The sequence below is a fragment of the Carassius carassius genome, chromosome 24, assembly GCF_963082965.1.
Source record: "Carassius carassius chromosome 24, fCarCar2.1, whole genome shotgun sequence".
In the NCBI taxonomy this organism is placed as follows: Eukaryota; Metazoa; Chordata; class Actinopteri; order Cypriniformes; family Cyprinidae; genus Carassius; species Carassius carassius.
In genome coordinates this window covers 2,187,278-2,215,214 of record NC_081778.1, presented here as the reverse complement: position 1 = coordinate 2,215,214, position 27,937 = coordinate 2,187,278, and the positions used below count along the sequence as shown (strand labels likewise).

At 37.7% G+C, this 27,937-nt stretch overlaps 1 protein-coding gene across 4 annotated transcripts in view; it reads left to right on the top strand.

The window, feature by feature from the left end:
• The window catches only part of LOC132102703 (plectin-like), a 128,064-nt gene that overhangs the window by 40,849 nt on the left and 59,278 nt on the right, over positions 1 to 27,937 (top strand). For 2 of the 4 annotated variants that reach the window (XM_059507312.1, XM_059507311.1), the window contains exon 1: positions 22,936 to 26,587. The exons of the other annotated variants lie outside the window; for them this stretch is intronic. In XM_059507312.1, the coding sequence (XP_059363295.1) occupies positions 22,951 to 26,587 (3,637 nt within the window). In that variant the 5' untranslated portion in view covers positions 22,936 to 22,950. Of the gene's footprint in view, positions 1 to 22,935; positions 26,588 to 27,937 lie in introns of those variants that run through there. 4 annotated transcript variants of the gene reach the window in all.

The following is a 27,937-nucleotide window of genomic DNA, read 5'->3' as shown; positions in this document are numbered from 1 at the left end:
ATCACTACACATGCTGTGTAACGGCATTACCGCCATGTGGCAGAGGCTGTCAGATTTTCTTACTAGTTTTATGTCTTAAGCTGTATTTGTTCACAGGTTTGTTTTACTTTTTGTTTCAAAAAATGTATTTTGCTTTTAATGGGAAAGGCTTGATAGTATAATCTAATGTATGGAAGCGTGTTTCCACCAAATGATACAAATAAATAAATTAATAAAAAAAAGAAAATAATAATAAAATCATAAATAAATGAATGAATGAATCAGTGAATCAATCAATCAAGAAAGAAAGAAATAAAGGGTCATCAGGACTTTTTAACTCACAATTACATTTTTTCCTTGCAGTTATAACCTCCAAATTTAGAGGAAATATTCCGAATTTTATAACTCACAATTCTTACTTTTTTTCAGACAGTTTTGAGCTTATATCTAACAATATATGTTTTATCTCATGGCAGATGCAAGCTTCCATACATCAAGTTGATGCATTACTGTTAATGGCAAAATGCTGCACTTATTAGATTGCCACAGTACGTACTGATTATAATGAGAATATTGTATTATTTGTTTGTATGCACCAGCGCAGTTTGCAAAGTGATTGCACACTTGTGATTCTGTAGTACTCAGAGGTGTCAAGTAACGTCGTAAAAATACTTTGTTACCTTACTTATGCAGAAATTTTGTAATTATTTTTCTGCCAACTTTTTATTTCTACACCTTACATTTTCATGCAATTATCTGTACGTTCTACTCCTTACATTTTAAAAATAGCTTCGTTACTGCTATTTCATTTCGGCTTGTTTTCATTCGGGCTTGTCATCATTAAAAAAAAAACCTATCCAGATAAATTGCGCCATCCTGATGGTTTGATTTGATTGTGGTTGGATGAGAAGTATAAACATATTCCATTCCGACACCCTGTTGGTTTGTACGCAATCCATTGAACCTGCACATCACACTCTAGCAAGGACATAGCCAGTGTTGAGTTGGTTTAAAAAAGAATGTATGTATTAAGCAGATGCTTTTATCCAAAGCGACTTACAGTGCATTCAGGCTAACATTTTTTACCTAACGTGTTCCCTGGGAATCGAACCCACAACCTAACCCAATGCTCTTCCACTTGAGCCAAAGGGTTTATCAAAACATATATTTATTAAAAAGTTATATTTTCTCAACTACTGGCTCATTCATCAAATGGGTGCTTTCTCTTTTTCCTCCGCAAATTAAGCTACTGTAGGTAGTTCGGTAGCGAGACGTTTGAATAAATTAGCATTTGCGATTGACAACGCGATTGTCAATGGTGTGATAAGTAGGCTATACCAACTTTGTAACTCGTTAACCCCCCCCCCCCCTCCCACACTGGACATAAGCAGACGTATGTAGCGAATACAGGAAGGTATCAATCAAGAAGGTATCAGGATTATGAGTTATTTTTCATTTTTATTTTTTGATTAATCACTTGGCTTAATCATTAATTTTGACAGCACTAATGTTTATTGTAAATAGACAACCATACAAAGGTAATTGTTACTAAGCCTGCCCTGGGTACACCGATTTTCTTGTCCATTGCCCTCACAGATTCCTGCAGCTAATCTTGGATGTACATGTACATTCCATTAAATGTTATTGATGACATGCCTCTGAAATTTGACTTTTTGCACCATTACAATACTTATAGGCAACTAGTCATCATATCTCTAGTTCTTTAATGTATTTGTGTTGTACTAAAATGCATTCATTTTCAATGGGAATATAATATAATAATATAATTAATATCCTAAATTTTTCAACATGAACATTTTAATTTAACATTATAGTCATTATGGCCTTAAAGACTGTGAGAGTGATTTTGAACCTCTTTGGGATGGCACCACAAGGTGCCGTTCACTTGCAGAATGCAAGCTTCTGGAGGGCGCATAAGTTTGAACTAGTGAGTTTATGTACAGTATATTGGTGCAGTGCCAGTGGTTATCTTGTAGGCAAGCATCAGTACCTTGAATTTGATTCGACTGGCTACTGGTAGCCAGTGTAAAATGATGAGCATGATGAGTAACGTGAGTTTTTTTTTTTTGGCTCATTGAAAACCACTCTCACAGCTGCATTCTGGATCAGTTGCAGATGTTTGATCGAACATGCAGGAAGGCCTGCCAAGAGAGAATTACAATAGTATAAGGCAAATCTCCGGGACCGGGCTGTTGTAGCAATATGGTCTGTGAAGCTTAACTGATGATCAATTACAACTCCTAGGTTTCTGGCTGTCATGGAAGAAGTTATGGTTGATGAACCCAGCTGTATAGAGAAGTTGTGATGAAATGATGGGTTAGCTGGAACCACCAGCAGTTCTGTCTAAGTATGGTTGAGCTGTCATCAGCATAGCAGTGATAAGAAAAGTCATGGGTCTTAATGACAGATCCTAATGACGTCATGTAGATGGAGAAGAAAAGTGGTCCAAGTACTGAGCCTTGAGGAACCCCAGTAGCAAGAAGTTGTGACTTAGAAACCTCAGTAGTGCGGTTCCAGAGATGCCCATCTTTCTGAGGGGTGGACATGAGAATCTGGTGTTTATCTGTGTCAAAAGCAGCAGACAGATCCAGCAAGATGAGTACTGAGGATTTGTAAGCTGCTCTTGCCAGTCGCAGGGCTTCAGTAACCGAGAGCACGCAGTCTCAGTTGAGTGGCCACTTTTGAAACCAGATTGGTTGCTGTACAAGAAACATAGACAAAAGGTTGAACACAACTCGCTCAAGAGTTTTTAAACAGACTTTTAGTTGCTTAAGTTAATCCTAGGTGAAAAAAACAGCTGCAAATACAGTATTTCTATAAAAAATTACATTTGTGTGTGTGTGATTATGCACTCCACACAGACAGGTGTTACTATAATGCCCAAAACCTCTTCCATACTGATCAGAACCATTCATAAGTCTTTGTTAATAAATTATAAACCATGAACCAAACTAACGACATCTGAGGTGGATTACAGCATTACAAACTTTGATTAAAGCAAAAAATTATTAGAAAATTGGACAAAAAGGCTTGATGGCAAAGAACTACAGTTTCAAATAGCATTGTGAATGACAAACACATTTGAAACGGTCGAGAAATAGAACATTATTTATTTAAATTGGTTGATTATAAAAACAACATATTTTAGTTTCTAAGCAAAATATGCATAGTTTGGAGTAGCATACAACTGTACTGCTCTGTTTCTACACTATCATTATATTGCAGAAATAGAAAGCAGTATTTGAATTTAGCTTGTGTGTTCCTACAGAAGATGTCGCCATTTTTTATTGGATGAAAAGCCAAAATGTCAGTAGAAATGAATGTCCCGAGGAAAATATGCCCTACTGTATAAAACGTGCACCAAAGCACATTTAGGCAGCTGAAGTTCCTCGTAGTGTTAGTGAAGGCTTTTAACAATGTGCCGAGGGAGAAATGATAACAGAGCTCCTGATATGAGATATCAGCTTTTGTGCGTTTATGATTAGACGAGGTCTGTTGTGTGGGAATCAAAGGCTCTGGCGTCCCGTCCCACTGCTCAGATCCGGACATTCAACTGCTCCGCTCTGTAAAACTAAACTAAAAAAAACAAACAAAAAACAAACAAAAAACAAAACAAAACTGACTGTATTGAAAGTTAACACAGTGTGCTTTATGAGTTTATGAGCTACAGAGAGATCATAAAGTACTCCACTTCCTTTGACTCGGGCAAGGCTTTGGCTTGAATTTAGCCTAGAAAATCTGAGCATATCACACCAGTCCTCAGGTCCTTACACTGGCTTCCAGTTACATTTAGGATTGATTTTTGGATCAGATATTCTCACAGAATATAAACCTAACAGAGCACTCAGATCACTAGGATCGAGTCAGTTAGAAATACCAAGGGTTCACACAAAACAAGGGAAGTCCTCCTTTAGTTATGCCGCCCGCAGCTGGAATCAGCTTCCAGAAGAGATCAGATGTGCTAAAACACTGGTCACATTTAAATCTAGACTCAAAACTCATCTGTTTAGCTGTGCATTTATTGAATGAGCACTGTGCAATGTCCGAACTGATTGCAATATATATTTTCACTGTTTTTTTTTATTTTATTTTATGTAAAATCATTTTCTAACTGTTTTAAATTCATTTTAAATAAGTAAATTTTTTAATAATTTTAAAAGTTTTAAAATTGCTTGTTTTATTCTTGTTATTATTTTTCTTCATTATTTTTTTACTTTCTTTTTTGTAAAGCACTTTGAATTACCATTGTGTACGAAATGTGCTATATAAATAAACTTGCCTTGCCTTGCCTAGACAGACTTATTCTCGAGCAGATTTGCATCAGCTGTGAGATAGATATAATCTCACAGGAACTGACATAAAAGGGCTGCCACTATCAATAGCTTCCTTATCTGTTATATGATATGATTTTGTGTGCCTCGTTGGGATGATTGACACGCTGATCTGGTCTGATAACTGAAAGCAGCTCTGATATCTGAAGGTGTTTACTTTCATCAGTGTTGCATGATAAAAGCACATTTCCTGTTTTATATAAATAAAATCTGTTAAATAATAATAAAAAAAGCATTGCTATTGCTAGTGTTATTGTAATTATATTTACATACACTACTATTCAACATTTTTGTCTCAGTGATCACTTAATTTTTAAATGTTTAAGTCTCTTCTGCTCACAGAAGCTGCATTTAATTGATCAAAAATACGGTAAAAACAGTAATATTATTACAATTTAAAACAGCTGTTTTCTGTGTGAATATCTGTTAAAGTGTAATTTATTTCTGTGATGTGCAGCTGTATTTTCAGCATCATTCCTCCAGTCTTCAGTGTCACATGATCTTCAGAAATCATGAAAATATGATGATTTACTGCTCAAGAAACATTTCTGATTATTATCAATGTTGAAAACAGTTGTGCTGCACAATATTTTGATGAATTGAAGGTTCAAACTTTTGATCAATTACATGCATCCTTGCTGAATAAAAACCAATGGCCTGGTAATTGCTGTTGTTACACTGACAGGACGATCAATCATTTGTTTAATATTGACCAAACATTTAATTTTTGGCCACCTATTTGTGATAGAAATGCTACAGCCTCTGTAATGTCTTCTACAAAAACATGTGGACATCCATAGGCGGAGGGTGTACCAACTCCAGGGTAAGGCTAAAAGCAGCCATATCTATTGACTACATACATAATAAACATGTTTTTTAGGCAAGAACCAAACATGTCATGTACGCTAATAAAACATGTTTAAAGGAACTGAATTTGCATTTAATGTGATTTATAGTTTAATTAAAACATTAGAAATTGATAATTATATAGGCCTTACGTTTCCTTCCCACGGTTATTCAAACGATTAATAAATTAGTCCTATGTACAGAACTGACATTATCACTAACTTTGATCTATCGCATACTTAAACAAAAGTATCATTTATAATCACTGAAACTGTATCACACACTATGAAATGAAACCCTTACTTACATTGTATGTACATCTGTGCTTTGTTTTTTATGATGAGACAATTCGCGGGATTCGGTAATCGAACATGCGTGCATTTAGCAAAGCTGATGAGTTTCAGCGATGACTCATCTGAACATCTCTGATTGGCCACTGCATTCCTAAGCTCAACAGAATCGTTGAGCAAATCATTTACGTTTTATTAACACCAGATGTAATTTGTTTATATTTGTTTTAGTGCTGTCAACGTTAACGCGTTAACGCATGCGATTAATTTTTGTCTGGTTTAACGTGTCAAAATATTTAACGCAATTAACGCAGCATCCGTATTTTCTGCCATCCGTTGGCTAGCTTTACATTATATGATCACGCTCTTATTCATTTAAATGCTTTTAAACATTTCAAGCACGACAAGACAAAAGAGAATGCGCTGTCTGTGAATGCCCTTATGTGACACATACACACGTACACACACTCTCACACACACACACACACACAATGCATAGACAGGGCGCCAGAATCCAGTACACTTAAGTGCTTGAACTAACAATAAACCTCCCAAAGTGCCAGTTTTGTCGATTATACTCATAAGAGCAATCTTAAATGATTTATATAAAGTCTAAAATGAACAAAAAGAGTTGTGAGAGAATGAGGCGAGATCCATAGACAGTATATAAACGGTGAGATCCGCGTGTCTGTCTGCTCTTAAAGGGACAGCAGCCAATAAAGCTTCCTGTCAGTAAAGTTAAAGAACAAAGGGAACAGAGAAAATGACTCGCTGCTCTTGACTAAATAACTTTTGTTGCTTTAATAAGGATTAACTATTTAATTTATAGTTTATGCAGTGCAGACTGCATATAACTTTGATAACTTTATTAAATTCCTGTATATTTCCTAACTGTTAAGACAGGAAGGGCAGGAGTAAACATGACATTTATTATGGGTTTATGTTAGCATTGTTTTAAGTTTACTTATATTAAAAACTGTTATATTTTTGAAGCCTAATAATAAATGTAAAAAAAAAAAAAAAAAATCAGTAGCTGTATTAATATCAGTAATACTGCTTCATTCATAAAAAGATGTCATTTAAACAATTATTTAAATTTAACTGTGAAATTATTACATTAAAAAATATATTAAAAACGTACAAAAACATTTCTTTTTTTATTGCGATTAATTGCGATTAAACACAGAAACAATGTGTGATTAATCTAGTTAAAGTTTTTAATCGATTGACAGCACTAATTTGTTTATATTATATTTGTTTGCGCAGTGGCATTTTTGTTCAATTTAGTGCAATTTTTGCCCCAAGACCCCTTGGCCAGGGGAACACATGCTCCGCCTATGTGGACATCATAACCCTTACCAAAATGAACCATGGTTTTATCGTAGTAAAACTGCTTAATTTTATTTTGTGGGATTTCTGAATGCTTGAGACTATAAAATCAATCAGACAAGTGTATTAATAAAATCATAACCATAAGTAACTGGAGCTACAATTGTAATTTATAAATAATACAATTTAATTAGAATGTATTTATTTATTCACTTTATAAGCATTCTATTTTGAGCCCTTTATAGTAGTGTCGTTTTTTTTTTTTTTTTTTTCACAGATCATAACTTTCTGACAGTTAAATACTAGTTTGGCCAGTCTGAGACTAGTTTAAACCAGCTTTTTGGGATGTTTTTTACCCGAGTCATAAACGGTTGAACTGTCTTTCAATTCTTGTGGGCACAAAAACAGAACTAAAACTATACTGTTAATGTGATTTACAGTAATGGTGCAGCCTGTCGGTCTGCAGAAAGGCCTGATCAAACAGGGCTGGCCTGTGGCTCAGAAATACCAGTGTGTACTAATGGACAGCGGAAAGATGCTGATAATGTCTGACAGTAAAATTATATGTTCATCATATTCCCACATGATTCTTTCTCAGATAAATAAAACATTATTTTCTTTTGGAAAGAATTGCACTGGTTTTCTAGTGCAACTGAACCATCAATGAGCATAGGATGTTTCATAAATCACATGTGTACAGATATGCACGTGTGGTCTCCATGCTTACTTTTTATTAAGTGTTTATATACGTGTTCAAGTTGGTAAGGATTATGATGTTGGTTTATAACGTTCAGCTTCGGATGCAAATGCTCAGAAGTCTCTTGTCTGTTCCAGCATGGCGTCCGGTGTGAGTTTTGCTTTGCTGTTGCTAGGCAACACTGACCTAAGTCCAGGACAGACGGTGTTTTAATCAGCCGACGACCCGTCTGTGACTCATGTTCCCATTGACCACAGGGCCTAGCTGACCACACCCTGTTGTGGTATCAAACCATCCTGCTGACTCACTGGACGAACATGCCTTTTGCTTTGTGCTTTCTGCTGGGATATTTCAGAGTGCTGCGTTCACAAAACACTTTTTTTTTCTTATATTACTTAGCCAAGTTTTCCTATTATAGCTTGCATAGATATCAACCAACAACTGTAGCTGGTGCATAGAAACTGTAACTGTTTATTTATAAGACTATGGCAACCACAGGCAAAAACATGGATGACTCCTAAATATTGTCACGATTAACTATGTGCACGAGCAAGGAATGAAGGAGACGAGGAGTACGTCAATTAAAAGATTACACACATAGTTGAGAAGTTTGCAATCACAATTCTGGACAAGGGAGAACAGAATGGGCTAAAACTCAAATTGGGCAAATAAAGTGGGGCAGACAGGGGAGGAGAATAACTAATAATAAGGAACAACTGGAACAAATGGAGCTAAATGGGGACAGGTACAGGAAGGACCACATAAAGACAAGGAAGGCACATGGGGAAAAAACACACAGAACAAGAGTCTTACAAATATATGTTTATAATAATAGATTTTGTATGCGAGCACAGATTTGACTAAAATCATAGTAATTTTTTCTACTCAAACCTTGATTTTGATTTCACAATGAATGTCACAGAAATTTAACTTAAGCAGACTGGAATTTGAAGCATTTCAGTTGTGTTGTGGTGAAGGACTTCCAGATGTGTTTTTACACGTGAAGTAAAACCGCCATATATATATATATGTATTGGACACACCTTCTCATTCAAAGAGTTTTCTTTATTTTCATGACTATGAAAATTGTAGAGTGACACTGAAGGCATCAAGGGCTATTTGACCAAGAAGGAGAGTGATGGGGTGCTGCGCCAGATGACCTGGCCTCCACAGTCACCGGACCTGAACCCAATCCAGATGGTTTAGGGGTGAGCTGGACCGCAGACAGAAGGCAAAAGGGCCAACAAGTGCTAAGCATCTCTCGGGGAACTCCTTCAAGACTGTTGGAAGACCATTTCAGGTGACTACCTCTTGAAGCTCATCAAGAGAATGCCAAGAGTGTGCAAAGCAGTAATCAAAGCAAAAGGTGGCTACTTTGAAGAACCTACAATATGACATATTTTCAGTTGTTTCACACTTTTTTGTTATGTATATAATTCCAAATATAATTCCACATGTGGTAATTCATAGTTTTGATGCCTTCAGTGTGAATCTACAATTTTCATAGTCATAAAAATAAAGAAAACTCTTTGAATGAGAAGGTGTGTCCAAACTTTTGGTCTGTACTGTATATATATATATATATATATATATATATATATATATATATATATATATATATATATATATATATATATATATAATTATTTTGTTGAATATTGAGATCATAACTATTTAACACCATTACTTTTAATAGCCTTAATTTCCAGGTCAGTTCTGATATGAGAAAAACATAGAAATAATAAATGCAAACAAAAACTTCACTCAACCATATAATCACAAATAGTCTGGATAATACAATTCATAGAGGAGAAAATCCTTGCTTTCAGTCATACTTTACAGTATTTTGGTGTTATCTGTTATTGATTAAATATTGACAATATTTGTAGAGTATGTATCATTAATACACTATCACTTGTTATATGTTGGTAAATGACACGTTTGCCTTTTTGATGTATTTTTGTTGTATACAAAACATGTTGGTACTATGATGGGGTCCATTGTAAAAAAGTTTTTAAGTAAGTTTTGTAAAAAGTTAGTACTGTAAACACCTTAAGAACAGCACTGTGCAAAGAAGCCCAAAGATGATGCTTTTCTTCTCAAGATTTGGACGAACAGGAATATCTAGCAAATAATCCTCTCACTGAAGACATAGAAAGCTTTTTAATTGATAAAATAATTCAGGCAGTGGTAAATCAGGGCATGAAGTTGCTATGGGAAAGACACTCAAGCCACAATGCCTGCTCTCTAATAATGCATATAACCCACCCTATTATCCCAAACACTGCAGAAGCTGATCCAGACAGTAACTGGTTATTAGTTTTATCCTCCAAAATGCCTTGGTTAATGCTGGATATCAATCCTGCCTCTTAAAACAATTTTTATTTGGATGTGCTGCCAATTCAGGCTCTAAAACCCCAGACAAGAGTCTGGTCTCTCTTTCACAACACACCAGTAAACCTAGTCCCATTGATTGCAAGCTGAATTTGTGTGGCAGAACAGGCCAGTGTTTGTGTAGAAGTAAGTGTTGCTGGGACTCTGGGAGAATAGAGGGGGCAGGACGCGACAGATTTATGGACTTTGTGTGTTTGTGAGCAGAACATGAAAAGAAGCTCTTGTTTCTCCACTGCGTGCCCCCCTCCGCTCTGCTTGCCCCGTCCTGTGTGTGATGGGGAAATGGGTTTCAGATGGGGTGGTGTTGTCTACATTGGGAAGACGTGGTGCTTAGACTGCTAGACATGCACCATCAGATGAGTCAGGATGTGGGCGATATTCTGGGAGACCGCTTCTGGCGCAGCAGCAAGAAAGGTAGGTGATGACCACGGTGTAGTGTATGGATGGACATTCACATCATCACAGTTAAGGCATTTAAGCTTCATTTTCTATAATTCAGTTTGCTTTACTGCTCTTCGGATGAACACGTGATTGCATCACGTGAAAAAATTGAAGGAAGCTGATTCATTTGCAGAGGCTGGAATATCATAGAGACTTGACGTTTGGCTCTTTTGACATGAAACCACCTAGCAACCACACAGACAGTGCAGCAACCACCCAAAACAGCCCTGCACCTAGGGCTGGGCAATATGGCTTAAAATAATATCAAAATATTTTTCTATTTAATTTTTTCTGAATTCTGTTTTCTGATTTAATACAAATTTATCAGCAACAATTGTCAAATGAAACAAACAAATAAAACTCTAACAACTTAATCATTTGTTTAAAGTGTATGAAAATAAAAATGTAACAATAAATTTGCAACAAAAAGTTGCATTATTTATTTATTTATTTGGTCAAATAAGATGCTGCACAACAGAACTGTATAGATTAAAAATGGATGAAAAATATCTTGAATACATCTTAAATATAAAAATGATTGTTACTCTGAGAAGTACATGTATAAAATAGTAATACAGTAGGTAGACAGCCTAATTGGGCTTGTGGGGGTCGAGATAAAGGTGTGAATCTCTTGCTCTTTCATATGGACAGTGTATGAGGCTTTCAAAGTTGCTGAACCGGTTTATATAGGACTGTTGTTTTGGTTAGGCTTATAGACTAAAAAATGGTCTGCCACCACGTAAGATTTTTCTAGTTCTAGTCGTTCATTTGTTATATTCAACTAATCAGAGGTTTATATTAAATTTACATAATCAAATCTTAATATATTCGACGCTCAAGCACATGCATTAAGTTTGCCACAAAGTACATGCAGAAGTAGCATAATAATTGTGAAAAATTTGACATTTTAATTATTTATTAATAACATATTCAGCAAGAATTCATGTTAAACATATTTAGCTATAGCTTGATAATGACTGCAATAGTGAGTGGGGTGTTAAAGGCTATATGAGTTTGTCTGTTTCTTTTACTGATTATTTTCGGGTTAAAGCATGATTTAAACAGATAAAGCACATTCACACACAATCGCTTTAGCAATAATGTAGGCTGTTTGATTTTGAAATCTTGAAGAAATAAATCGATCTGTTTAGATAAAATAACTGACAAAAATGTACTGTTATTTTCCTCACAAAATTTGCACAGCAGATGGGCTAGTATTAACAAAAAATAAATAATAATATAAATAATATATAATAAAAAATAATAATATAATAAAATAAAGTTCTTTCCAGCATTAAGGTAATAACATTAACGTTTTTTTATCATCTTGTCTCAGATATAAGTTTATAACTATATTAAAACTTGTTTTAAAAAAAATTTGTTTGTCATTTGAATATTGATTTTAAAATCGATTTAAATCATAAATCCATATGCCATATGCTATCGCCCAGCACTAAAAGCAAGTAAAGAAGGCTCCCTTTAAAATCATTTATGTTGTCAGTTAATGAAGCTCTTTTTTACATCGTGTGAATTTTGTTGATTATAATGAGAGAACTTGAGTTTAATCGTGAGGACGGTTTATTAATCCGTCCATTCTTTAGAGTTTCAAAGATTTAGCTAAATCGTGCAGGTTTAATTTATTCGTTTCTTTTTTTAGGCTAATTAGGCATAATTAATGTGAACAAAATTATATAGCGCTTCACATTTAAACATGCAACAAAGTAAACCACAATTTCTTTTGAATAATATAACACATAACAAATCAAAAGCTGCAAATGCACTTTATGCCGCGGCAGCGACGGTACCCGCGGCGGTAAAAAGGGCCTTTAGGCTGTCTACTTAGTGTATATTTCTGTCAAACCAAACTTTAATTTTGGCGGTTTGTCAGGAAGATCTTTGAGTTTCAGTGTGTATTTACTGTAATGGTATTTTTCTTAAATGAAACAGTGATTTTTAAATCACATGACATCACTGTCTTCTGTCAGGCAGCTTTATAGAAGTATCAGATTCGTTTCATAATCGCTGAATTTCACTACATCAATTGAGTTATTGAGCTGAATTGAACTTGAGCAGAATAGGGACACAATAGTCTTTTTAGAAGCTGAATATGAATTGGAGTTTGCATGCTTGATTCGGTTATTTTTCTGTTTAATACTGTGAAGCTGCTTTGTATCGTATTGAATTCTATCTGTATTGTATGAAGCGCTATTGAAACTATGACATTTGCACAGGCAGACATTCTTAAAGACCGTCTTAGATTACTGTGAAATCCCATGCTGGTTTATGATGGAGCTGCTCAACCAACATGATCTTTCTCATGATAGACCTTCAATACCACGACTTAGGTGCCCTTGAGCAAGGCACTGAACCCCCAACTGCTCCCCGGGCGCCGCAGCATAAATGGCTGCCCACTGCTCCGGGTGTGTGCTCACAGTGTGTGTGTGTGTGTGTGTGTTCACTGCTCTGTGTGTGTGCACTTCGGATGGGTTAAATGCAGAGCATGAATTCTGAGTATGGGTCACCATACTTGGCTGAATGTCACGTCACTTTCACTTTTTCACTTTCACTTTCATGATGCTGGTGGACTAAGTCTTGCTAGTTTGTTGGAGTCATGTGTGCTGGTAACCAACCATCTTGGTTTTTACTTTGCTGTCATGAACTAATACTAATGACTATTAATCCTACAGATCAAGTCTTTTTCTAATGGATCTGGATCTTTTCCTCTCCCACACTGATCTGACTCTCCTGCTGCGCATTCGCAGGGGCAGCTGGGAAATCAGGCCTGTTTCAAATTCCTAACAACCTCAATTTAGAGTTTTTCCTCTGGAGCTGTTTACTGCTTACAAAGCATTCTTGCCATTTACTTCCACAATATCATGTTCCAACTCCAAACCTGGGATTCATTAGGCGAAATGTAACAGAAGATTAGATTAGATTGTTGAAAATAGACTATAATAAGAGTGAATAAATAGTTTTGGATATGAGTATTGTTTTCCATAATGACTGGTGAGCTGCTGAAGCTCTGAGTGTTGGCCAGATGGTTGACGGTGCTTAAAGAGGAATAATCAGAGACTTTGTGTTTCTTTCCATTTAGGAAATGGACAAGCTTGGTTGATGCATGACTCATGCTGTGGAGAACACAAGGGAGACTTTTCATTTTTGCCATGTTACATAATTTTACTACTTTTCCATAGACACGTGTAGCCAATGAGAGAAGGAGCTTGCGCTGCATCAGAAGTCAGAGCTGTTCCAAACGTGCGCCTCACTTAAACATGAAGACATGCCCACAAACAGTGCTGTTCTAACATTTCATGAGTCTTTCCTAAAACAATGTGGCTTTGTTTGAGCATGTGAGGAAAATGTTTTGGAGAAGATGACTAAAATTAAACCTGTATGGTTCAGGTACAATATGCTTGTTTCTACTTTTGCACTTCTTATATACTCTAGGTCTCAATTCAAGTTACTTGTAGCTGGCAAAACTACTCACTCAACTACCTATGAATGCATTTATCATGAACACCTGAATCTCTCCCGCGCCCCTATAAAGTGCGATCTTGTATTGGGGGGAGAGGAAAAAAATTCTGCTTTTAAAATTTGTCACCTTTTCACAAATATTTATGAGCTTCATTTTGGAATCAGCTCTTTGGCTTGGACCAGGTTTGGCAGGAAAAACTCCTCATCAGCATTTACTGGTTCTTATTCCTGCTCACAGGCCTGTATGATCAAGTCCTCTGGATCATAGAGCACACAAAGAGTTTTGCATAATTTAGTTTTAGAGAAAATGTAAAAAATGTATAGAGCTTTAGTACAGTTTCGCTTTTACTTGCTGGTAAAAATACTTGCTTGACGTTGATCTTATTGAAATGAACACTTCAAAGCGTACCCTTGAGTGCTGGTTAGCCGTGCTTGTTTACATTGAGATGCTTCAAACAGCATCGTCTATTTAATGATGCTTTGTAAGACAAGAATAACTATGACTATTACTATAATTATCGCTATTACTGCATGCCTTGTTTAGCACCAAATGACTCTGAAATTGGTTGTTGCAAATGGGAGTAAAGTACAACAGGAAATTGAAAGAGCATGATAAGAAATGCTTGACCTCAGCTGGTTGAAGATGGTTCAACATAAACATATTCAGGGCAATGTTTACTTCCTTAAGATTATATGATAAGCTGTAGAACCAGATTTGGGAAGTTATTGGAATTTTGAGCTCTCCAGATGTATCAGAACTCCATAGAAGGTTCCTGATCAGCTGAGAACAGAGTGAGATTGTGTTTCCTCTGGTCGTGAACAGGTGCTGGAGGTTAGAAGTGACACTATGGACACTGTTGGTGTTGCAAGGGACAGCATAAGCCCTGTCTCCAACCTTTACAGCACTAGTCTCAGGCTAAGAGCCTGAGCTTTTATAAGTCTGAATGTTAAAATGTTCTGCTTCCTGATTATAGTGTGCATAACTTCATTTATTTGAGTGAAGGCTGATCTAACGATCATGCAGCAGGTTTTCCTTTTTTAGACTAAATGAAAAAGAAAAAGCTACTTGTTGACTTTCCAGTGTTATAGATATGGGCTATGAAAACTCAGTTGTGTAGTGTGTACTTTAGAGAGGCTGTTAATTGTAGGGCTGTGTTCTGTGCACTCAGATTGATTCGCACATTAATATTGCAAATTATATTCAGCCCAACAGATCTGAAGAGCATTTTTGTTCAGATTCTTCAGAATTCAGAATTATTTGTTCTCATGTACATATGGAGCTCTAGAGTGACAGATTCTCACATGGCACTCATGTTTCAAGTTTCTGCCAGTCATATCTGATTACATCGAGTTTTTCGAGTCACAATTTGAATATTTTTTTTAGAAATGAAAGTCAGTGGAAAGCGTCACGTGAAAGTTAAAATGAAATCTAATTTGAGGATGTTAAAAAAAGGACGAATTTCTTTAATTATATTAGTTCTGGGCGGTTTAACCAAAAATGTATATACCATTTTTTTTTTCAAAATTATGCCGGTTTTCCGGCTTATGACGTTTTTTTCAGGTGTACAATGCATTTTCTGCTGGTTGATATTCCAAGACGTGCTTGCGGCTAAGGTGCTGGAGCAATTTGCTCGTGTTGCTGCCTTTGGCGACAATTTTAGCCCGACAGCACTTGCATAAAATGGATATTATATATGCATAATCTGCCTGCAGTGCATCTGCAGTCCGCAGCACGGACTCATTGTGCTTTCACACAGGACGTGTTTGCAGTCCGCTACTGATCCGCATCTGTTTAGTCCACAAACACATAACTTGTTCATTGTTTTGATTTCATATCATGTTAAAATATTTTTTTTTTCAGCATTGTAAGTCTTTTATCACAGAACAGTAACGATCTTTCATATAGACATTAGTTTAAACTCAATAAAAATAAACAACACATTATTCATGCATTTTACTTTTAGGTTTGTATAATAAGCTGCTCAAGCAAGCGGCAAAACATTTAAACACAATAATTAGCCTACTTTTCTTGGTAAAATATTTACAATTAAAACACCACAGACAGATACAGTCTCTTGTATTTTGCATTTAAATCTTTATCAATCCCACGTGTCTTAATGAACTTTGTTTTTCTGCTTCCATAAAAGTGAACATATATATTGTTTTCCTTGTTTATCTAAAAGTGCTCTTTTTCTTGTTTTAAACCTAGCCAAAAACCCAACGGACTGCGTTTCCATGTCAATCCATGTTCATTTTTCCTGCGAACAATGCGCTTTCACTTTAATTCAGCGCCTAGAGCACAGCAAAATAGACTCGGTACGTTAACAATCGCTGCACTGCTGCAGAGCACCGCTCCTTGACACCTTGTGCAGCTGGAATCCATTAATACCTTTTAATATTTTAATCTTTTACTGTCTATGGTTAATACGCACCGCAGACGGACTGTGTGAAACAGGCGTTATAACGTAACACCAGAGCACTGCTGTGTTTACCCTCACCACGCCTCGCAGTCGCTGCTTAGAAGTGCAACATTGTAAAGGGTCCGTCTGAAACCGTGTCTCGGTTCGTTCCGTACGCTGAGTGTGACGAGTGGGGCGGGGCCGAGGGACATGGGAGCGAGGCCGGTGGAGTGATTGGAGATGAACTACACCTGTTCGACCCACCGGTCTCGAGGCCCATGGAGGAGATGGAAGGATATAAAACTGGAGCGACGACAGTGAAGGACGAGAGAGGACCAGGCCTGGGATTTTAGTTCTGTTTTGGTTTTATTTTGCGCGCACCAGTCGTCCGTGAGGGGCTGGTGCGCTGTTTTGTGTTTATTTTGAATAATTAAACGTTATTTGATTGTCCGCCGGTTCCCGCCTCCTTCTTCCGGATGAATATGAAAGGTTATTCATTACACTGAGTAATTAAATACACCGGTATGGCAGTATATTCAAAATTAACATCGTAACGAAAATATACACCAGTTTTCGGTATGAACCGGTTTACCGCCCAGCACTAAATTATATCCCAGCTGGCTTGTCTATCTGTTGCCAGGGACCAGAGGTGGAAAGTAAAGAATTACATTTACTCGCGTTACTGTAATTGAGTAGCTTTTTTGTGTACTAATACTTTTTAAAGTAATTTTTAAAATATGTAATTTTACTTTTACTTAAGTATATTTTGTTTAAAGTATTGTACTTCGCTACATTTTAAAACACATTAATTACTGAGTAAAAAAAATAAAATAAATAAATAAATCGCTCCCTGGAAACTACGTCAGTAAATAATGGGCAGGAGGGCAAACTGGCGCTAAAATCACAAGAAAGATGCAGACGGTCAAAACAGGCGTTAGTGGTGCAGACACCGCTGAAAACGAAACCCCGTCATATTCTGAAGTTGAACTCGAAGGGAATGAAGTGAACCCCTGGCCATATGTATGCTCTATTATGCAGTGTAAGCTGTACTTGCCTAGGAAGACCAAACTAGCAGCTTATAAAATCTCGACAAGACATCAACCCTTCGCTAGCCTAGAAATCTAGACGCACCCTAGCGGCAGCAAAATGTATTTCGCAGCCTAGAGTACATCTTGATGTAAGTCTGGCTGGCCAGGCTAACCCTTCGCAAGAATGTAGAGGTAAGTTAAGTAATTGCATCGTTGCATTGGTGGTTAAAATGAAGCTTTGACATTTTAGCAAGAGGTTTTGTACAAATTAGCCAAAAAGACATTTCAAAATCTAAGTTTTGTCCCCCTCACTATTTCCCAATGTCAGATTTTGTTTTGCATTGCCTGCCTATCTCTGCCGATTTCAGAGTCTCCAAATTAATCCATTCTGAAACTTTTAAATGCATATTTAATTTTTTAAAAACAAAATTATAGGCTTAAGTGCAGGTTCCGAAAGTTGGTCGTTTTGTCGCTATGGTTACACACACACACACACACGGGCGCGTGCGCGCGCACCGTTGGCTGTGCGCTCAAACTCTTGTCAGTTGTGCAGTTACCCAAAACCTCCTGAATGAAGTTAAAAACCATCATGTCACTGGATGAAATAAAATCGACTAGCAAAGATACAGGAGGCCGCCTTATAAACGAGTGTGTGGAGGATATTGTCATCATTTCGCCGTAAGGTTTTGATGGCGTCCTTTATTTACAAGGAGGGCAACACTACAGTCCAAAAAGTGGCGCTAATGCACATAAAACGGTTTATTTTATGTATGCTTCGGCAGCCGGTGTTTATTTCTTGTATGTAAATGTAACCAACTGTAACATAGTAGGAAAGAAAAACGTGGAAGTAAAATTACTGAAGTAAATACTGATCAGTGTGATAACATATTTTTGGTGGTTTTGTGTGCATTTTGGCGGTTTTTGAACAGTTTTTGGGCTGGAATACATCAGCTGGATCTGCCAAACAGATTTGGACGGTTGATTTTAACGTTACAACGTTAAACAGCAATATTATTCACAGACGCACTTTGTATTTGAGGTAGGAGTAGGATAATTCAGCCGATGAAATGGCAGATTGCTGGTTTTCAGTTTGATCATTAGTTTTATTGTATTTTTAAAAACTGTCAAATTTAGCCCTTCTAAGAAGCAATTTTTTTAATTTTATGTTGTGTAAAACAGGCAAATGATAGCTAATTAGCTAATGTGAATTCAATGTGCCATTGATACGTGTCCATAAACTATGTAGAAGTAACATTAGTAACATTTTCACACAGAGATGAGTATCCTACAATACTTTAAGAGGAAGAGGACAGAGGAGAACGAACTTGTAAGTTGTATGGATAGCTACATGCAGTATATTCTAAAATTCACATAGTAAAAGTACTTTAGATCAGTAAAATCAGGCCAACGGCATGTCATCAGAGTTTGCATTGAAACCAGTTCTGTGTCCTCAAACATGTTACTTTCCTAGACAGGAGATGAAGAGACCACAGAACAGGGAGAGTTAGGTCCAAGTGAGAAACAGGTAATGGGAATATGACAGAATGCTAATTTTTGTAGAATAAAAGAATACATGGGAACTGTGTCCAACTAATTTAACTAGTTGTTGTTATGATTACCTATTTTCCACACACACACACACACATATATATATATATATATATATATATATATATATATATATATATATATATATATATATATACTTTATATTTATTTTCATCAATATTTAATAAATTAGAAAACAAATGTTCATTAGAAATGAGCATTTAATATATATATATATATATATATATATATATATATATATATATATATCCGGGGAATTTCCCCCGAACCCCCCCTGGCATTTACTGTCCCCCCCAGGTTCAAAATCGCTCCTACGCCCCTGGCTATAGGCCTATATATCATCTGCGATAATATAATGTTTTTTGTTTTAATGATGTGCGCGCGCATTTATAGTGCGTTCTTTCACTGTGTGATTCAGTGTCCTAAAATGCATTTAGAATGATCACAAAATTTAAGATATAGGGGCAGAAAATTTTAAAATTTATATAATTTCATATATTAAATCAAAATCACACAAAGAATGCCGTCTTTTCCTCCAAAAATCATCATGAATATATACATACATATATATAACAGTTCAGTAAACAAGTTAATTAAGAGACTTGCGTTTTAGACACCATATTACCGTTTTTAGCTCTATTTCTACAACAGAAAATAATTCCAAACACAGCCACCAAAGCACAGTTTTGCGTCTCTGAGCAATGTGACAGTGTTTCGTTCCTGAATGAATCAAACGTTTAAATGATTCGGTTCAATCGCAATGACTCACTTATTAACAGTGACTTGCTGACACATACTGGCCATTTTAATTTCACATTTAAAGTATCTTTTGATTTTTTTTTTAAATAATTAATTTCTTATCATTTCAAATGAGTATTCAACATTTTATGTCTTGTATATCAAAACATTATTCATGCATTTGTAACTGCAGGTTAAGTGCATTCTTGTCCTGCATTAAACAGTGTAATACATCTAAATGCCACTTCCAATGAATCTTCTGCATTTCCTCTGCATTAAAAGATGAGTTTGTTGATACTGATTTGCCTGGTAACAGCCCACATTTTTTATTATTCAAAATAACTGATTCCTTTCATTAAAAACAACTAGTTTGAGATTAATAGACCTATCCCAGGGGTGTCAAACTCAGTTCCTGGAGGGCCGTAGCCCTGCAGAGTTTAGTTCTAACCCTGCTCCAGCACACATATCATGTAGTTTTCAAATAAACCTAAATGATTAGATTAGCTGGATCAGGTGTGTTTAATTAGGGTTATATCTAAACTGTGCAGGACTGTGGCCCTCCAGGAACTGAGTTTGACACCCTTGGTCTGTCCCATTTTGACTCCTTCCCACTGTTAAAATGTAACTAAGTAATTTTTACTCTGAGTAAATTTTAAATGAGCTACTTTTTACTTTTACTTGAGTTGATTTTTAGACTGGTACTTTTACTTGTACTTAAGTAAAATTTCATTAATGTAATGGTACTTTTACTTGAGTAGAATATTTTTGTACTCTTTCCACCTCTGCCAGGGACACATGCAAATCTGACCTCTGGGGCATGTCGACCTTTGTCACCAGGATGAAGGAGGAAGGCATGTGTTTCTGAGCAGTAGTGAACACTTTACAGTGGGAAGAGAGCCAGATCATGTCTATTCTAGGCAACACACACAAAGAGCTGAAATGATTCTTCACTAAATTATTTTAGGTGACCTCAGATTCATTCTCCAGCCTCTTTATGGCTAGTCTTTTAATTCATGTTAAATAAAGATATTTTTTTTACACTGAATACATCCATTACAATGTGAATGTAAATATGTCTAATGACTCACATAGGAATAAATGAGGAACAAATAACGATCAGTGAATCACCACTGTTTAGTCTTTATGAAGAAATTTCACTTCTGGAGGATGTTTTTTTTTTCTAGGTAGAGATTAGAGATTATGAAACAGTCTTCAGCTCGTGAAACCTTTCAAACAAATGCTGGGGCTTTTTTTTGTGCACCCAGATACAAGTCTTGAAATGTATACTGTTATAAAATGAAGTACATCTTTTGTTTTATAGCCTCAGCTAATTATAAAACCATTAAAGTCATTCTGGCTGACTCATAATGCCAAGAAAAAAAAAAAAAAGAGAGAGCGAGATCCCTTATTGCTCTTCCTAGGTCTGCTTTTTTTCTAGGACGAGAATATGTTTTTAAAATGACATTCAATTAATGACATTTTAAATAATGCAAGTTCAAAAGTTTGGGGTCAGTAAGTTTACAAAATTACAATTTAACATCACATATTATTGTCCTATGAATAAATTATGTTATAATAAAATAAATTAAAATAGAAATTATAAACAAATAAAATTTTACTGAAAAAGCAGTTTAAGAATGAGTGAAATAAATGATTTTCTCTACAGTGTCATACACACTGCCAACATCTATCAGTACTGATTATGACAGATAGGTTAAGATTGCTGTGATGTCCCACACAGCTGCACAGAAGTTATTTTCATGGTGCTGGAGCGACGTGAAGGAGGATATTTGAGTTCCCCGGCACTGTTTCCATGGTGATTAAAACAAAAACATGTGTCTGTTTGAGGTATGAAGTGCTGCGTATGGCATATCCTTACCACTTATTCCTACCCGATACACTCAGAAAATTGGTAACTGCAGCAGTCATGAAGTTGGATCTATGTCGTTTTTCCAGAAGGCATTAGAGACAATCAGTGCAACTCTAGCCCTCTCCCTTTCTGCTCTCCATATCTGCATCTGTCTGTGTCTATCCCTGCCTTACTCTCACTCTCAAATCACACACCACGTTCTTGGTTCCTTCGAAAGGTTAGCTGTAAAGCAGTTCTTTATTTAGTAGGCTCTGTCATAGGAAACTCAAATTCAGCAGCTATATTGAGACTGAGATATATAGAGCTGTAGATGAATTCTTTAACCATTCTTTCAGTCTGTTGCATGGTGTCTCTGTACTGCCAGCAGTGTTTGTAAAAACGTGCTTTGTGTAAGACTGTGTGTGTGTGTGTGTGTGTGTGCGTGTGCAGTTTTTAACATCTTTAAACACTATAATTAACCATTGATTTTATACAAATGTATCATTGTGCAAAACAATAACCAGCTGCTCATTTGAAATTAGCCATAGTTTAAAGTTAAACTGTAACATATGTTTTGTGTTTGCACTTATAATAACATTAATAATGGACAGGATGTGCTTTTTTTTTCACGAGTCCCTGCTGTCTCATGCTTTCTTCCTGTGCAGTATCCGCACTGATTCATCAGTTAAGTCAGTTATGCGTAGTCAAATTTTCTATGTCAACCTATTTATCTCCAATCCAAAGGACTTGCTGTAAGGACCGTTTTGAGGAATTCAAGTGCCTGTAGGGCAAAAGGAGTGTCCCATCACATGATATGAAGTTTGTGAACCTTGCTTGCCTGAGGTGGGTGTTAATAACCATATCTTTCACCTATTGGATGACATACATGAAAGGTGCCTCCTTCATGTGATATGGCCCAACACACCCAGGGGGTGTATAATGTGTGCTGTGCACCACTGTGGGTGGTTCCTCCTAGACTTTGCAATATATATGCCTCAGTGAGACATAGGTGTGCTGAACGGGCACTTCTTTTTTTTCTATTTTTAGAGTTCTATTTTTGCTCCCTGTACTTTTGGTGAATGTCTTTGCAAGTGCTTACTTCAAGCCATTCACCACCGTTAAGAGTCTGTCGACAAGGCAGTTTGATTCTAACAGTTTCATCCTTGCTTGACTGAGGTGGGAGGAGCAGATGGGATCATAGTACTCTCCCTCTTTTTCTCTTTTACACACACCCCCCTCTCATTGCAGCTCTGCCAGTCCAGACTATGCTCACTTCCAAGGAAGGCTGAGTAAAGGAGAGCACAACTTTCCTTTTCTAAGTTTTTCCTTTCCCTCTGAGAAGGTTTGAGAAGAAAGAAGAAACTCTTTTGATTAGGAGGAAAGTTCTGCGGACAAACACAGAATAGCAGGTTGTATTTACTTTTAGCGTCTTTTTTGATCGAATTGGTAGCACGTGGCTGCAGGCTGTGCCACAGGACTTTGGAGAGGGAGGTCACTCAGTAACTTGTTCTTCTTTGGCATAGCTGTTTCTGTGTATACAGACACCGCACGACTAAGGAAGCACAATGGTTGCAGGAATGGTAATGCCCCTGGACAACCTGAAGGCCATCTATGAGCAGCTGTTTCGGGATGGCGTCATGGTGGCCAAAAAAGACAAACGGCCTCAGACCAAGCACCCTGAGATTCCTAGTGTGGATAACCTGCAGGTGATAAGAGCCATGGGTTCACTGAAGTCCAGGGGGTTTGTAAGGGAGACCTTTGCATGGAGGCATTACTACTGGTACCTTACTAATGAAGGGATTGTCTATTTGCGTGATTACCTGCATTTGCCTCCAGAGATCGTTCCCACACCTCTACAGAGAGTACGACAGCCAGCTGCCACTCTGGCCATCACCCGCAGGGCAGAACATGTTCAAGCTGTTCAGGGCCCAACTTCTTATGTTCCTAAACCCGGCAAGATGGGTTCAGAAAAGCAGGAGGCTTTGCTTGATCGACAGGAGTACCGTCGCAAAATGGCGAGCGTGGATGAGGCTGAAATGATTGAATACAGGGAGAGAACACCAAGATTTAGAGGTCGTCCAATGGCTAGCTCTCAGATCAAGCCCAAAGGATCATGGGAATCCAAAAAGCAGCCCATGCTTTCTGATACTCACGATTACACCAAACAGATTAAACCAAGTGTGAAGAGGAAGGTCGCTGTGCATTCCGTCTGCCATACGCCTCCGATTGAAACTTACCATGCCAAGCCAGTTGAACAGGAAAAGATGGTGGAACTCAAAGAATGCACCAAGACAGCATTCGCTCAGAAAACGGTTAATGTGAGCCCAGATGTGTCAACTATTTTTTCAAAAGTGGGTAAAACAGCAGCAGAATCAACATCCACAGCAACTGGCGAGAGAAAAATAGCTAAGGATGCTCATCATCCTACTACCTCAAAACTGAAGGTGGAGAAAAAACAGAAAACTTTTGTGACAAAAAATGTGCGGGATGTGCCAGCTGTTTCATCAGTGGAGAGAACAATTGCAGTGGAATCCTCTCTATATTCTGTTCATACTAAAGCAGTCAAAGAAAAGCCCAAGGAAGAGGTAGTCTTCCAGCAAACCTCATCCACTGTAACAGCTAAAGATGCTGCTCGATCTACTCCCTCAAAACCAAAGGTGGAGGAAAGACAGAAAAGTACTGTGGCCAGAAATGTGCAGGATGTTTCATCAACATCAGGTGCAACATCAGACGAATCCTCTGTGTCATCGGTTCCTGCTGAAGCAGCAAAACAAAAGTCCGAAGAAGAGGTGTTAATTAAGGTCTCTAAGAAAACCACATCCACAGTAGCAGATAATAGCAAAATGGCTGAAGATGCACTTTATCCTATTTCATCAGAACTGAAGTTGGAGAAAACACACCAATCCTTGATGACAAAAAATGTGTCAGCTGTTTCATCAGCAGTGGAATTATCTGTCTCTACTGAAGAAGTGTGTGTCAATGTCCCCCAGGAAACCACACCCACAATTGATTGCAAAATAGATAAGGATGCTACTTGTCCTACAGAGTCAAAACCTAAGGTGGAGATAACACACCAAGCCCCTGCGACCGAAAATATACAGCATGTGCCTATTGCTTCATCAGCAGTAGAGACAACTGCAGTGAAATCCTCTGTCTCTACTGAAGCAGTAAAAGAAAAGCCAAAGGAAAAAGTGTATATCAAGGTCTCTCAAGCCGCATTCACAGGTGATAGCAAAAGAGATAAGAATGCTCCTCATCTCACTGCATCGAAAACAAAAGTGGAGAAAACACAGAAAACCACAAAGTCCAAAAATGTGCAGGATGTATCAAATGTTTCGCCAAAAGCAGTGGAATCCTCTGTATTTCCTGTGTCTGCTGAAGCAGTCAAAGAAAAGTCCACAGAAGAGGTGTTTATGAAAGTCTCCCAGGAAACCACATTCGCAGTTACTGGAGATAACAAAATGGCTAAGGATGCTTCTCATCCTACACCGAAGGTGGAGAAAACACAAAAAAATAGAAATGTGCAGGATGAGCCAGCTGTTTCATCAGCAGTAAAGACAACTGCAGTAAAATCCTCAATCTCTACTGATGCAGACACAGAAAAGCCTAAGGAAGAAATGCATGTCAGTGTCTCTCAAGATATAGCATCCAAAGGTGATAGCAAAAAGGATAAGAATGCTCCTTGTTTTGCTCCATTAAAACCAAAAGTGGAGAAAAAGCAGACAACCACAAAGACAAAAAATGTGCAAGAAAACCCAATCAAGAATGAAAAAGCAGATGTTACAAATGCCATTCATGCTGATGAGATGACGCCATCTACCTCCATTAGTGCCCGGGTGTCTCTCAAATCTGTAGAATCAGCAATCCCACTTCTGCCTAAAAAGGACAAAGATTTGGCAATACACATTGCTGAAAAGAAATCCAAGATTAATCTGCCACTGCACCCTTCTGAGCTTCCTGTAGAGGAGACAGCAGTGCCGCCTACAGCATCTAGCACTGTTAAAATGATTGACAAACAGCAGAGAGCACTTGATTCCCAAAAAACAAAGGAAATCCAAGAAGCATCTAAAGATGACAAAACTAGTCTGTTGAAAGTTCATGAAAAGGTGGAGATTCCTTGTGCCATTTCTACTGCCGAGGTCAAGATGGAGGTTAAAGTTCACAAGCCTGATCATGAATCTCAGCCCCCATCTATAGCTGCTAATGTAAAGATAAATACAGCTCACTCCAGCAAGATTTCACAAGTAGTTGTGCAAATGCCTAAGAAACTTGATTCTAATACAGATTCTGATTCTGTTAAACAAAAGCCATCACCAGCAAAACTAACTGAAGAACCTGTAGTCACAGGAGAGGCTACAGCTGCAAAAGATGGAGATACAGAGGATGCCCCAAAGCCTTCAAAACAAAAGAAGAAAAAGAAGAAATCTGCAAACAAAACTTCAGCTGTAAAACCAGTCCCACCGCCTATAGCTGAGACAAAGGTGATAGAGGTAAAGGCAAAGAATGCTCGTCAGGTTGACCTTCTTAAGATTGAGGGCCCTGAGAAAGTTGCAACAAATGATTCTGCAAAGACATGCCCTGAAGGAACGCACACTTTGGAGAGCGCGCAGCCAACAGCTGTACAGAATGAGGCCCCGACTCACAAAGGGGAGGTGGAGCCTGCGCAGCCCTTGCCTGAAAAAGGGGAGGTTCTGGAAGGAAAAAGCTCCTCCTCGAAGGGACAGTGGGGAGCACCGGCAGCATCAGCGTCAGCAGCAGCAGCAGCCTCGGCCCAGCTAACCCCTCTCCCCGAGCAGGGGGAACCTCCCAGCGTTTTACAACACACGCCTGCTCAGGACACACAGCAGAGCACAGAGAAACATAGCAGGCTCTCAGATAACAAGGCCCCTGCACAGCCTGTCATCACTGGATCTCTTCCTGCTGATGAGAATACCTGTGATGCACAAGCGCAGTCCGTAGACGCCATGCGGAAGAAGATCGTTGTGGTAGAGGAAGTGATTGAAGTGCAACAGATTGCCAGTCCTGTTGCGGGCCAACCTGTTACGCCCCCAGTGCCAGAGATTGCAGGAGATGAGTTGGACTATGATGTCTTGGAAGAACTGGCCATAGAGCGTGGCCTCCTGCAGGGTGCCATTGAAGAGCCTTCTACGGATCATTTGCTCCAAGAGCCAGAGGAAAAAACCTTCCCCAACTTCATAGAAGGTATGAGTCCTTTACAGTTCTACCATTCTGTCTTTCTCTGAAATGTTTGGAGTCAGTTCTCCCTGCTGCCAAACCCCACTGCTGTAGTTTTTCTGTTCTCTGAATAGAACAAGAGCGTTTTTAAAAATCAGTGCTGTGCTTAGATGACCCCATGTGCCACTTTTGCAGGAAGCATGTGTGTTTGGTTATTTCCTGTGGCTTGTTACCCCTTGTCTCTGATTTTCAGTGGACAACTATTAGATGGAGACTTCTGCTTTGTAACTCTGTGTATTATGCAATGAGACATACCATGGATAAAGTTGTCCATCCCAAATTCCACCATTGTCTTCTTTCCCTAGTGCAACAGAGATCTCTGGAATGTTTGTGTAGGTGTGCATTTCCGTTTATGCTGTTAGAAATTAAAAGACATTTAAAGGAACTATTGATTAGTGCTTCATTTTGTACACTGGTACGATCCACTTTTTGTAGAGTTGGGTCTATGCTTTGCAAGAATTGACCGCAACTATTTAAAGAGTTAGCAGAATCTAATGGGTGTGTTAAGTAAGTGTATCACAGAAGAACAATCCAAAAACAATTAGCCTTGTGTTTGAAGGTTTTTGTTAGTCACTTTCGGCTAACAGGTCTTTTGGGAATCCACAGTTCTCATAGTTCCCAACCAAACGCAATTGGATTTAATGAGAAAAAAGAACTTAAACAAAATTATGGTCTGACTAACTAACTTGAGTCAGATGTGCTTGAGGTTACATCTGTGTAATTTTCTGCTGCCCCCTACTGTATCTCTACAGATCTGTCTGTAGAAAGATCTTTTCGATACAAGTTCTGTCACATGTTTTTAAGTAATTTTAGCCTACAGTTTAGTCTACAGCTAGTATGCAAATGATTTTTTTTTGTACCTAGTACCTTTTTGTTTTTCTGTAATGGCATAGAATCAATACTTTATTCACTAGTAATATTTGAGTAATTCTCTGGAGATATAGGAGCAGAAGTCTAAGCTCTCCCTTTGCACTGTTCTCTGTTCTGTGTTGTGCAAGTGTCCGCCTCCACCATAAATTCCTACATGCTTGTGACAGGCACTCTCTGATGTTCTCAATGCCACATGATTGTGGTGAAGTTCATGAGTCATGCAGTTATTTCAGAGGAGCCAAATGAATCTGACTTTTAAGAAGTCTTATCGGACACATTCTAGTGTCTGGTGCTGTGACTTCTATAACTGGCCCTTCACCTCGTGAAGGGAGACTTTGCTGAGACCGCTCTATATTCTTGGTATAGATGGAGGCTAGTTGTTGTAATTATGACTCCAGTGACATTTTCTGAGAGTAGGGTTATATTTGAAAGTTCACAATTTCATTG